The following is a 12,212-nucleotide window of genomic DNA, read 5'->3' as shown; positions in this document are numbered from 1 at the left end:
CAGCATTCTCTCTGATGAACCTGAACTCACATATAGTCACCCTTGTGCAGCCCAAATGCAGACTGGACAGGCGATTGGCTTCATGGATTGACATGTTGAGTACTAGTGTGTATCTGCTTCGTCCAAATATCATCTGAAGTTGTCAGAGAGGTCATGGATATTTGCAAGGTACAGAAGACTCCCAAGTTCTGTGCCTTCCAGGAACTTCTCTAGTTTATGTGAAAAGAAAATAACCTAAGAACCCAGCTCTCACCACTGAGAGGAAACACGGGACAGCGGCCCTGTCAGATGGCCTGAGCAGCTTTTGTGGATTCCTATCTGGACCGAGACTGCTTTGAAAGCTGGGTCAACTCGAGCATCGAGCAGCAGAATGGCCACCATAGATCAAAAGACAGAAAGGGGGATGGAAGGAACTCTCCAGGGAGGGCCCTCAGGGAATCTTTATCAAACTGATCAAGGAGAGTCAAGCCTAGTGTTCTGAGGTGACAGACAAAAGAATTAATACTGTCTGAGCCGAACACAGGAACCCTGAAGAAAGGTGAGCTCAGGACGTTCTCCCAGTACAGAGCTGACTCCTGAGCATCTACACAGAGGAGTTCAGCTGATGCTCTCACCCAAGCACCTGGTGAGAGGAACGCTTGTCTTGTGAAGAAGCAGACTTGGAAAATCCAAGTAGTTCATTCTTCCTCTAGGACACAAACCCAGAAAGGGCAAAGCCAAAGTCAGATCCCAGCTCTGTCTGACTTAAAACCCATGTTCTGGGCTGACAAGAAAGCACTTGCCTCTAACCCTGGAAACCTAAGTCCCGTCCCTGGGCCCAACTTGGGGGAAGAAGAGAACTGACTTCTGCAAGTTGCCATGCTATGGAATGAACATCCTCCTGCAACACACACACACACACACACACACACACACACACACACACACATACATACACACACACATACACACACACATACATACACACACATACACACACATACATACACACATACACACACAATGTAATTATTTTTAAAATGTATTTAATATATATGGTTATTTTGCCTGCGTGTATATATGTACACCACATGCATCCTGATACCCAAGGATGTCAGAGGAGGTGTCTGACCCCCTGGGTCTGTAGCACAGCTTCAGTTGTGAGCCATCAAATGGATGCTGGGAATCTAACCTGGGTCCTCTGGAAGAGCAGTCAGTGATCTTCGCCAATAAGACATCTCTCATGCACCAGTAAATGTAATTTGTTTTTTAAAAAAAATTAGGACTAGCTGAGCGTGATGCCTGTATTCTTTCCCCTAGGGAGACGGAGGCAGGAAGATCTCTGTAAATCCAAGGCCAACCTGGTCCCTGTAGCCAGTTCCCAGACCTTCTCTAAAACAGTAATAATAAATAGTTGTATGGAATTGAACTTTGAAAGGAGAGACTCGTTTACTTTAAACCGTTTAAGTTAAATATAATGAACAGTGGGCCACAATCTGCATGTGTGATTCTTGCTTTGTATTGTGGGAACTTTTGCTGGGAATGCGACTCTATTGTGCTCAGAGGATGTTGGCTTTATGCTGTAACCACCAGGCAGGTTGAGTTCAGAAACAATTAGCTCTGTCAGTAAGCCTTTGAGTCTGATTAAGTCAGGAAGTGGTCACTCCCCGAGACAGGGCAAATGAAGGGAGTTAAGGCAGCCACTCCAGAATGAGAAATCTCCTGCCCTCACTTGTCTCTGAAAAGTCCGGGGTTAGAGTCCCACATCTAACCCACATTCAGAGTTCACTCCTTCCATTCACCTTCGGTGGAACAGAGAGAGCATTGTCTGCAGGATCTTGTTTCCCATGTTCACGGTCATCACAACTACAGTCTCTAAGAAACTTCTGTTTATAGAGGCCTGGGCTGGGCTTGTGTTTTGGTAACAGATATCACAGAGCAAAGAGTCAGGCCGCAGAGGAAAATGAAGGGCCTCTACCAGGCTGCTGGCAGGACCCTGGTCACTCTGGGGAGCCTGAGCATCTTCTCTGGATCCATCGCCTTCTTCCCTGTCTTTTCCTGCAAGCTTTGGTACACAGGATGGAGCGTTTGGATTGCCTGTCCCATCTGGAACGGGGCTTTGGTAGGACACATTTCATTAAACACGCTGGCGTAAATGGTAGTGAGAAGAAAGGGGACATAAAATAACACACGATTTAAGAGCTTTCCAGGAATTCAAAGAAGTCTATAGTCCACAGAAAAGCATAATCCTGAACTTAGAGCAGGCATTTCTGTTAGTTGAATTTTAAGAATATAATTTTTCTTAATATTGTTTCATTTGTACTTGTATGTCACGTATACAACAATGAGTTGCTTGGGAAATTCTCATGGGGTAAAGTGGCAAAACCTGTAATCTCAGCATCTGGAAGACAGGCAGGAATTATGAGCTGGAGCCCAGCCTAGGTTATACAGGGAGGCTTTGATTATTATGTTGCTGTGAGCTGGAGGCCAGCCTGGGCTACACAGGGAGGCTTTGATTATTATGTTGCTGTGAGCTGGAGGCCAGCCTGGGCTACACAGGGAGGCTTTGATTATTATGTTGCTGTGAGCTGGAGGCCAGCCTGGGCTACACAGGGGGGCTTTGATTATTATGTTGCTGTGAGCTGGAGGCCACCCTAGGTTACACAGGGAAGCTTTGATTATTATGTTGCTGTGAGCTGGAGGCCAGCCTGGGCTACACAGGGAGGCTTTGATTATTATGTTGCTATGAGCTGGAGGCCAGCCTGGGTTACACAAGGGGGTTTTGATTATTATGTTTCTGTGAGTTGGAGTCCAGCCTGGGCTACACCGGGAGGCTTTGATTATTATGTTGCTGTGAGCTGGAACCCAGCCTGGGTTACACAGGGAGATTTTGATTATTATGTTGCTGTGAGCTGGAGGCCAACCTGGGCTACACACAGGGAGGCTTTGATTGTTATGTAGTAGTTCATCCCTTATAAACTGGTATCCCCACAGTGGACTTAGTTTTGACTAAGATTATAAATGTGTGAGGTAGGTTAGACGTAGGCTGAACATTTATATGTTAGGCATAGGCCAAGATAAATGAACCACGTCTCTCTATCCTGCCACTACCTGAGTTGGAAGGAGGCGGTCTGAAGCAGGCACAGTTATAGAGCTACAGGTGGAGGGAAGTGGCTTGCATGCAAGTTCTGACTTTAATGTTCTTAGGATGGGGATCGAGGCAGGAGGCTCAGCCAGTTAGTTCCTTCCTGCTCTTTCCCGTGCTCTGGGGACAACTGCCTAACCCTAAGATGCTTGGTGAGGATGAAGGCAATTGACCAAAGACTGGCAAGAGCATTGTACTTGATTGCTAGCAAACACCAAACCTTTCCCTTACCCTGTGCTCTGTGCAAACTCTCTGCTCGGAATCACTTGCTAGGAGTCCTACTCAGCTCCCTGGTCCCCATAATGCTGCCTCGTGAGCCTCAATGCCAGCCAGTTTACCCATATGTCTGTCCCTTCCCAATCATGGCTGCGATTTCCAGAATGCCAAGGCGTGTTCCACCCTAGGGCTTTGCTCTAGGGGCTCTGTCTAAACTCTTAAGTGTTTCCCCTTCTGTTAAAGGCGGGATCTTATGTACTTCAGGCTGTTCTAGAACTCTCTCTGAGCTTCTGGTCTTCCAACTCCCAACTTCCCAGTGTTGGGATCATAAGCAAATGGCGCTCTCAGTTTCTGTGATGCTGGAGGTCCAGCCAAGGGCTTTATGCTGAGAGACAAGCACTCAGTCAACTGAGCTATACACCTGACTCCTCCCATCAATTCTCAAGTAAATGTCACTTGCTCACCCACGCCTTCCCTCTTTGCCCTCTTTAAAACTGTAACCCCTTGGAGGCCAGCAACATGAACCAACAGATAAAAGTGCTTGTTGCCAAGCCTGAAAATCTGAATTCAATACCTGGAACCCACATAGACGTGAGAACCAAGTCCCATCAAAGGTCCTTGACCTCCACTCGTGTGCTGTGGTATCCATGTGCCCACTCCCCACCCCAACACAAATAAGTAAATGTAAAAACAAACAAAAACTCTTTAAAATTGTAACCCCTGCCCCCATCTGCCATTCCAGATCCTACAGCCCCGCCCTCATCTACATCACTATATAACTTGACTATTTACTAAGCTTTGTACAACAACAGGGGTTCAGTTCTTATTTTCTTTTTTACTCTATCTCCACAGCTTGCAACAAAGAGAGCTGCCTGCTAGATTCTGACAAAGTAGCATTTGATGGCTACTGTCGACTGAGTAGATGACTCCTGGGCCCTGAATTCTGGTGTCTCGGGATGTGTTATAGAGTTCAAATCTGATAAGTTTTCAAAGGACTACAGGTGAAATCTGGCCTCTATGCAGGAGAAATCTTCCAGAGAAGAAAGCAGCAGAGTGCTCAATTCTTTCATATCTAAATTTAGAACAGTCCTTTTTTTCCTCTTGAGTTTCTTACCAAGCCACGGTTTTGTCTGATGAAGGTCAGCACCAGAAGACCTCTGCCTTTGTCCACACCACCCCTGCCAATCACGTCCCGAGACGCTGCTGACGCACATCTTCCTCTAGTGAAGATGGCTTGTATATCTCAATCCAATTCCCATTTCCTTCACAATGACTCCGTATTCCTTTTGAGACTTATAAGACAGATTTTCTTATAGGTGACACAGTCCCCTGTACTTGTCCAGAGGTTTTTATTTAAGACTTACTAAGTCAGGCCCAAGTTTTGGTCCACAGACTCTCCTAATTCTGTTCTGAAAACCACATGGCTCACAATTTTTCTAGGCTGTCTGAGCAAAGTTATTTAAAGGTATCAGCTGCTAGGAAGCGTAAAGCCAGCAGGGCATAGTAGTTTCAGAGCCCTATTAATCCAGATTCAAGGCCTGCAGAGTAATTTCTGTTGAAGAGACTGGATCCCATGAGTTTGATCACAGGTTCCAGACCTAGAGAGTCCAGGGTCTTGGTCAGAAACAAGCCACAACCTGGCTCCCAGATCCTCAGTAATACAGTATCAGGATTCCATTGGAGCCCTGCATGCCAGGCTGCTATAGAAATGGCTTAGCAGTCAAGGGACTTCCATCTAACAGATAGTATCAAAGAAAAGCCAATGTTTGGCATAGATATAATACTGAAAGCAGATCTTAATGATCTACTGCACAATGGAGAGAGGAGACTCAGCACAGGGCAAGGTTCACGTCCAGATATTAGAGCAAAAGAAAGAATGTAGGTCAAGGGGCAGGGTGTAGGGTAGTGGAAAGAGGAAACAGCAAGGAGAACTTATGGGGATGCTTGCTGAGGGCCGACGAGGTGATGAGACATTGTCCTCAGGGTGATACTGAAGGATAAAGAGAAAAGTACATAGTCAGGGTCACCAAACATCACTGCATTGAAGAGAGGCTGCTCGCTGAGGTTCTTGGTTATGTTTCATTTATTTAATCCATTTATCATGTGTACGAGTGCACATGTGTGCCCTTGTGTACCTTGGAGGTCAGAGAAGAACATTCAGTAGCCCATTCTCTCCTTCCACCTTGGGGAATCAAACTCAGGCCTCAGACTGGCAGCAAGTGATGAGATGGCACGCGCTGAGCCATCACACAGGCACCCTACTCAGATTTGACAAGGAAGTGCAGTCTGGTCAAGTTGATCTTCGTCAGTGGTTAGTTTTCCGCTTAAATAGTCTAAGCCTTTTCATAGTCAGCTTGCCTAAAAACAACTTAGTCACCTCGTCACCCAAAGCAATCTTTTCTTCTCCAACTTCCTTTTCTTTGTGTTGGGAAATCAATTTCAAAGCAGGAATGACCTTTGACTCAATTTTTTAAAGTAGCCTCTTTAAAGACTGTTTATGGGACTCACTGGGAATCTAAGATGATAGGGTCAGTACTGGGGTGGCTCTGAGGATATATGGATATGAGATCAGTGTGGGGACCTATGGATGGCAGGGTTAGTGCTGGAGGATCTATGGATGACAAGGACAGCAGGGTCAGGGCTAGGTTAAGCTGGGGCTCAGCAGTGCCTGTCAGGCAACTCCCACTTACCAGCTCTGTCGGGAGGGAAGATATTCTAAAGATAGATAGATAGGTGCGCCCCTCCCTTTAGCCATTGGGCTATTGAAACAATGGGCCCCAAGGAACTGGAATCTCCCCAGGAATCTCATGCAGAGGGGAGGAGAGGCTGAACTGGTGACATCAGGGAAGGAACTTGTGTCCATTAAGATGGCTTCCCACAAGCCTGGCAACTTGTCAGACCACCGTGACAGATGGACTTGGATCTAGACAACAATGTATATGCCATGGGCGGGTGCACGCACGTCTTGGCCCACACTGTCAGCTATCCGTATCTCTTGTCCTCTGAGGATAAACATGGCTCACAGTGGGTCCTGAAGGCAACTTGGAGGGTTCTTCCTTGTTCCTCTTTTCAGCATGGCCACACTGAACAGATCACTTTTCTCTACTTCTCCCTACTGTCCTTTTATGTCACCTTTGGAGGACAGGTGACCTAGGCTAGTTTGCTGGTCCTGTCACGGGGGAGGCTTTGGCACTAAAACCTTTGATAATACTAGAGAGTGCCATGCTGTCAGCACTAGGCCTACGCTGCAGAGCAATGCCCTAAACCAGCCCTATTTAAACCACCTGCCAGGGGTCGTTAGATTTTTCCAATGTATGTTCCAATGTTCGCTTTTCCCTTCCTGCTCACTGTGTACCTTCTCCAACCCTACTTAGATTTTATGTCTAGGCAACCCTGGAAGCCAAACTGTAGAGGCTCTATGCATTTGAAGAGAATAAAACCAATATGCAGGGTAGCTGACAGCAGTTTCAATGGATAGGGTACAATAGACTAGAGACTAGTAGAATTTATCACATAGTAAAGATCTGGTACTAAATCTATTAGATACGAATTAGACTGATGGGACTCAGATGCAGCTCAGTTACTTAGCAACAATACCATGCATGGAACCCTAGGTTACATCTCCAGCACCACATAAACTGGGCTTGGTGGTGCACAATCTCAGTACCTAGGACATGGAAGCAGGAGGATACGAAGGTCTAAGTCGCTGCCTGAGTTGGAGGCTAACCTGGGTCGCATGAGTTGTAGCTACCCCAGAAGGAATGCAGATGCTCTAAGGGGACAGTGTGCCCCTCCTTTTGGCCATGAGACCATTGAAGCAGTGACCTCTAAGAATTGAGGTATCCCTGGGCATCTCAGACAACCTTGCAGAGAAGTCTGGAGCTGGGACAATAATGGACAAGAACACACCTTGACCAAGGCTGCTCACGTACGCCTGCCTACCTCCGGCTTTCTGATTAAACCTACACCTTCTAGTAAGTCCCTGGGGTTGAACTTGGCAGAGGGGGCTGGATCTCTCAGTTCTTTCCACTGTGAGGATGGGTGGCTGATGGGCGCCGAGGGTCTGAGCTGTGACCCTAATATTGCTGCTAACAAGACCTATCTTAAAATAAATAAATAATTTAGGAAACAAACAAATAAAAAGACTTGTGATTAAAGCAAGATTCAAGATGTGCTGCTGGCCGTGAGTGGAGTTTAAGGTCTAAAGACCAGGGTCTTGCAGGGACCCTCAGACCTCACCCGTTGTGGTCCAGCTTGCACATAGCATCTGCACTCCTGTGAGTTAGGCCGGATGCTTCCTTTTCAAATGCCACCAGCATTACTTGGTGGTCCCCAGATAATCCCAGTATATACTGACCTAGCTTTTGAGGTCCTCTTCATCCCAGCATAACACAGCTTTCAACTCTGATTTTCTGCTTTTCCCTACCAAGCCTCCCCGACCGCCCCCAACTACAGGTCTGGAACCCCTCTGTCTGGGCCCCAAGCACAGTATAATTTCCTCACCTCTGCAGATGCAGGTCTTTAAGACTGCCCTCAGGTGTCATGCTACTGAAATTAAAGCCATCCTTCAGACTTGCTCTAGACTCTACTTGTCCTGAAGCTTAACACCTAAACATTGTGTGTGTGTGTGTGTGTGTGTGTGTGTGTGTGTGTGTGTGTGCACCAAATACTCGTTCTTGTCTATTTTTATTTTATTTGGTAAATGTACTGTTTTATGTTTAATGTGTATGCATCAGAGACAGAGGCAGAGAGGAAGGGAGGAAAAGAGGGAGGAAGAGAGGGAGAGAGGGGAGGAGGGAGGGAGAGAGGGAGGAGGGAGGGAGAGACCACAAGCTTAGGTATCTCAGAGGCCAGAAGAGGGCAGGGCATCAGAGCCCTGGAGCCAGTCTTTCAGGCAGGTATGAGCTGCCTGCCATGGGTGTCTGGAACTGAATTCAGGTCCTCTGTAAGAGTTGTATGCACTCTAAAGTGCCGAGCCTTCTCGGCCTCTTCAGTGAGGACATTTGTATGTGCACAATGTGCTGGGTTTTTGTTTTTGTTTTGTTTTGTTTTTTTTATCTTTTATAGCCTCTTAGCCTCTTTCGAAAAGCAGGAGAGTATCTCCATGACAGTTTAACTTCCTGTTTAAGACTGTTTCAGTGGATAGTGTTCCTCATAGGCACATGGGTTTGAACACTTGGTCTCCAGCTAGTGGGAGTATTTGAGAAGGTTATGGAAGCTTTGGAACATGAAACCTGGGCTTTAAAAAGAAAGGCAGTCTCTCAGGACAGATCTTGAGACCTTATATATAGATCAGTCCTATTTCCTATCTGCTTCACAAGAATAGATGCAGTGTGAATAGCCCGCCTGCTGCTCCTTCCCTCATGCCTTCTCTGCCTTGTGCTATGTCTTCTCACCTCAGTGGACAGTATCTTCCCGGAATTGTAAGCCCAAACAAATCCTTTATCCATTAAGCTGCTTCGTTGGGGGGTATTTTATAACAGAAATAGAAAGAAACTAATGCAGGGTCTCAGGTAGCCTCGGCTGGCCTCAAACTCTCCGTGTAAGAGAGACAACATCTACATAAGATCTTGTAAATGACTAAGCTATATCCTCTTTTCATACAACGCCACTGAAGTTTCCATTTCTATTGCTTCCTTCGATTCATCTGCTTCTGGGAACTTCATGGTGTACTTAGGCAGTTTAAACTTCTAGAAAAAGGTCTCATAATTACTGAGCAATGAAAGCGTTAGCCATCCCCAGGGAAACAAGCCAATAGCATGGCGGCCGGCTGGGGACGGGACACTCTCTACCACCAGGCACCTCTCCTCCTGGCCCATAACCACACAGCTTCTCCAGCCCTTCACTTCTGGGACACCCGACTCTCGTTTTCTTTTGCTCTTGACATCCCCTCTCCACTCTCAAATCTCTCCCGTTTTAATTCTTTCCCAGCTCCTTATCTAAAAATAGAAGAGAGCAGCGGGCATCAGGAAGATGGGTGTGCTCAGCTTTGGCATCCCCAACCCATCCACCAGGTGAATTTAACAAGTTATGAACAGCCAGCATCCCAGGCTGCTGCTCAAAGAGCCTTTTCAGAGCTGTGTGTAAACAAGGCAAAATTCAACTGGCCGCTACCACCAAAATAACAGGAAACTGCAATTCTGTAGCGCTTTTCAACTTTCAAGAGGAAAGAAATCCCTGCCAACCCCACACTCAAGGCAAGCTAGAATCTCCGCATCCCATAACACGCAGCTATCTTCCAGAGCTTCGTCAGCAACAGGGCAGCAGCAATCTCCTGCTTCTGAGTCTCTGTGACTGATGACAGGCAAGCCACAGGTCAACCTGGAAACTTAGACAACCCCGGACTCCATTTCTCTGCTCTTCCTAATTCTCCCGTTCTATTTGCACTCCTCTGCCTCCTTAGCATCCCTTGAAAAGGTTTCTCTTGCAGAATCGAGCCACAAACCTCTTTTGACTGCAGATGCTCCTCCTGTTTTTATCCAAAGGACTTTCACAGTAGAGCCACGGCAAGTCGGCCATCTTGGACTGACCAACAGGAGCCATGTGTGAGCCTGTGTTTCCCTCTCCTGGTTTCTCTAGATCCAAGCTTCAAAACAGTAAACACCCCAAACTTGGAGCGCTGCGAGCAGCATCCCACTAAGTCACATGGGTGAGGCTCTGATTTCTCCCCTTAAATTAACTGATTCTGGTCAGGCCACCATGTTCAGTCCTCTGTCAAAATGAAAACCAGTCTATACCTAGTGTCTAATTTTAGGATCATCTCTTCCTGACTTCCATCTCTATCTGAGCTCGGAATTTATACTTTGACTGAGGGTGAGGTTTCTCTGGTTTGAGGATCAGTGATTTCTAGTCTCAATAACCTCAAACAGCTCCATCTCCAGACCTCATGATGAATCTGAGATGAGCTCAGAGATTCCTTTTCCATGATCTACTGCAACGTTCTGGATACACCATTCCCTCCTCCATTAACTATTTTCATTCTGCGCTTTGAGCATTTTTCTTTGAATGGGGACTATAGAGAAAATCCCTTCATAAAAGTGGATAGCACTCAGAACACGGAATGCCATGCCTCGTGCCCATTCTAATGGCTGTTTTTATTATTTAGGAAACAGAGGTCATGTGACTACTCCCCATCGGCAGTCCAAGGCAGCACAATTAAAACAAGTAAAAAGAAGAAACAAGCTGCAAAAGATCAGACCGAGGATAGAATGATTTCTGGGCTCTAGGACAGGTCCCCATTCTGAATAGTCCCATTTGCAGGTTTATAAACTTGTTGGGAAGATGAAAGTGTGTCTCAGGGAGCAAGCGTGCTTGTAGCCAAGCCTGATGTCTGAGTCCAATCCCCAGGCCCCACCCCCACATGGTAAGAAATAGCCAATCTTATCAATTTATCTAACCTGCACACACAGACACACACACACACACACACACACACAGCACACACACACACACATTATGCTCTGCTCTTCCTTTTTATCTGGACCTCAAAATTCACACACACAAACACAAACACACACAAACACACACATACACACACACACATCACACACACACAATGTTCATCTCTTCTGCCTTTATCTGGACCTCAAATTCATGCTTTGATACACACACACACACACACACACACACACACACACACTTTTCTGTTGCTGTGATTTAAAAAACAATAGCATAACCAAAAGCAACTGAAGAGTTTATTCTGGCTTATGATTCCAGGGCGTTTGACTCTATGGTGGCAGGAGGAAGAAGATGGGTTTTTACATTTCTACCTCCACACAGGAAGCAGCAAGCAGAGGGAGCAAGTAGGAAGTGGGGCAAGACTCTAACACAGCAGAGCCCATCCCCCACTTTAGCATACTCCCTCCAGCAAGGCTCCAAGTCCTAAAGATTCCATACCATACCCTTCCCAAACAGCTGCACCAACTTGAAACCAAGTATTCAAATCCAGGAGCCTCTGGGGCCATTCCTCATTCAGAGTACCACACGAAGCCCAGGGCAAGGTCTATGAAGCCAAGATTTAACTGTCCTGACCTGACAGTAGCGGAGGTGGTGCCGGATGGCAAAGTCAACAGAGAGAATGGAAAATAAGTTAGTGTGACTCATGTCCTGATGACTCTAATGGCTTCTTTTCCTCCCTGTCAACACAGCTCCTTTCACAGATGAGGAGGAGATCAGAGCTGTAAATCCATTTCACCCTTTGCCCTGCCTTCTAGCTTGTGATAAAGTTGTCAAGCTGTGAGACAGATTGAACTCTTAGCAGAGGTCCCTTCGATTGTGGATGTTATTTTTTTCCCAATTTTCTTTTCACAGGCTGTCACAGCTGGATCACTCGTGCTGCTGGCTCATCGAGAGTGGACTCAGAGACACTTGGTAAATTCAGAAGTGTCTGCAGTGACCATACAGTGTGAGTGTGTGTGTGTGTGTGTGTGTGTGTGTGTGTGTGTGTGCGCGCGCGCGTGCTATGGGTTGAACCCAAGTACACAGGCAAACCCTTTACCCACTGAACTACACCTCCAGACTCAATAATGCATTCATATCTCAGCTCTGTGGTCTCCATCCCAGTCCTCCCAGATTGGAAAGGATAAAAGGCCCACTCGAGCCTGTTTCTAATAGTGCTGAGCCAGCTCTGTCCATGCTACCAAAAGCACACAGCATCTAAACAGAGGCCTCCTTTCCATAGCAAAGGCTGAAGATAGGGGGTCAGCTCGGGTTTCCATCGTTTGATTGAGAGGGTCTGTCTGGGGTGAAAGGCAAACCCTGAGTATCGAGTCCTAGAGAAGGGACTGGTTCAATTCATTTTGTTTCTCCAAACACGGACTGGCACCCTGTGTCGGATAGGGAATAAGTAAATAAAATTCTACTGAATTGACTT

General features: G+C 46.5%; 1 protein-coding gene across 4 annotated transcripts in view; it reads left to right on the top strand.

Annotated features, from left to right (window-relative positions):
- The first annotated feature begins 1,900 nt into the window (after nt 1-1,900).
- Tmem212 (transmembrane protein 212) overlaps nt 1,901-12,212 on the top strand; it is a 37,530-nt gene continuing 27,218 nt past the window's right edge. For 2 of the 4 annotated variants that reach the window (XM_087630610.1, XM_087630618.1), the window contains exons 1-2: nt 1,901-2,101; nt 11,651-11,710. In XM_087630610.1, the coding sequence (XP_087486736.1) occupies nt 1,943-2,101; nt 11,651-11,710 (219 nt within the window). In that variant the 5' untranslated portion in view covers nt 1,901-1,942. 4 annotated transcript variants of the gene reach the window in all.

This window comes from Rattus norvegicus, chromosome 2, assembly GCF_021556685.1.
Source record: "Rattus norvegicus strain SHRSP/BbbUtx chromosome 2, alternate assembly SHRSP_T2T, whole genome shotgun sequence".
In the NCBI taxonomy this organism is placed as follows: Eukaryota; Metazoa; Chordata; class Mammalia; order Rodentia; family Muridae; genus Rattus; species Rattus norvegicus.
The sequence above is the reverse complement of the archived record's forward strand: the minus strand, read 5'-3'. Positions and strand labels throughout refer to the sequence as shown.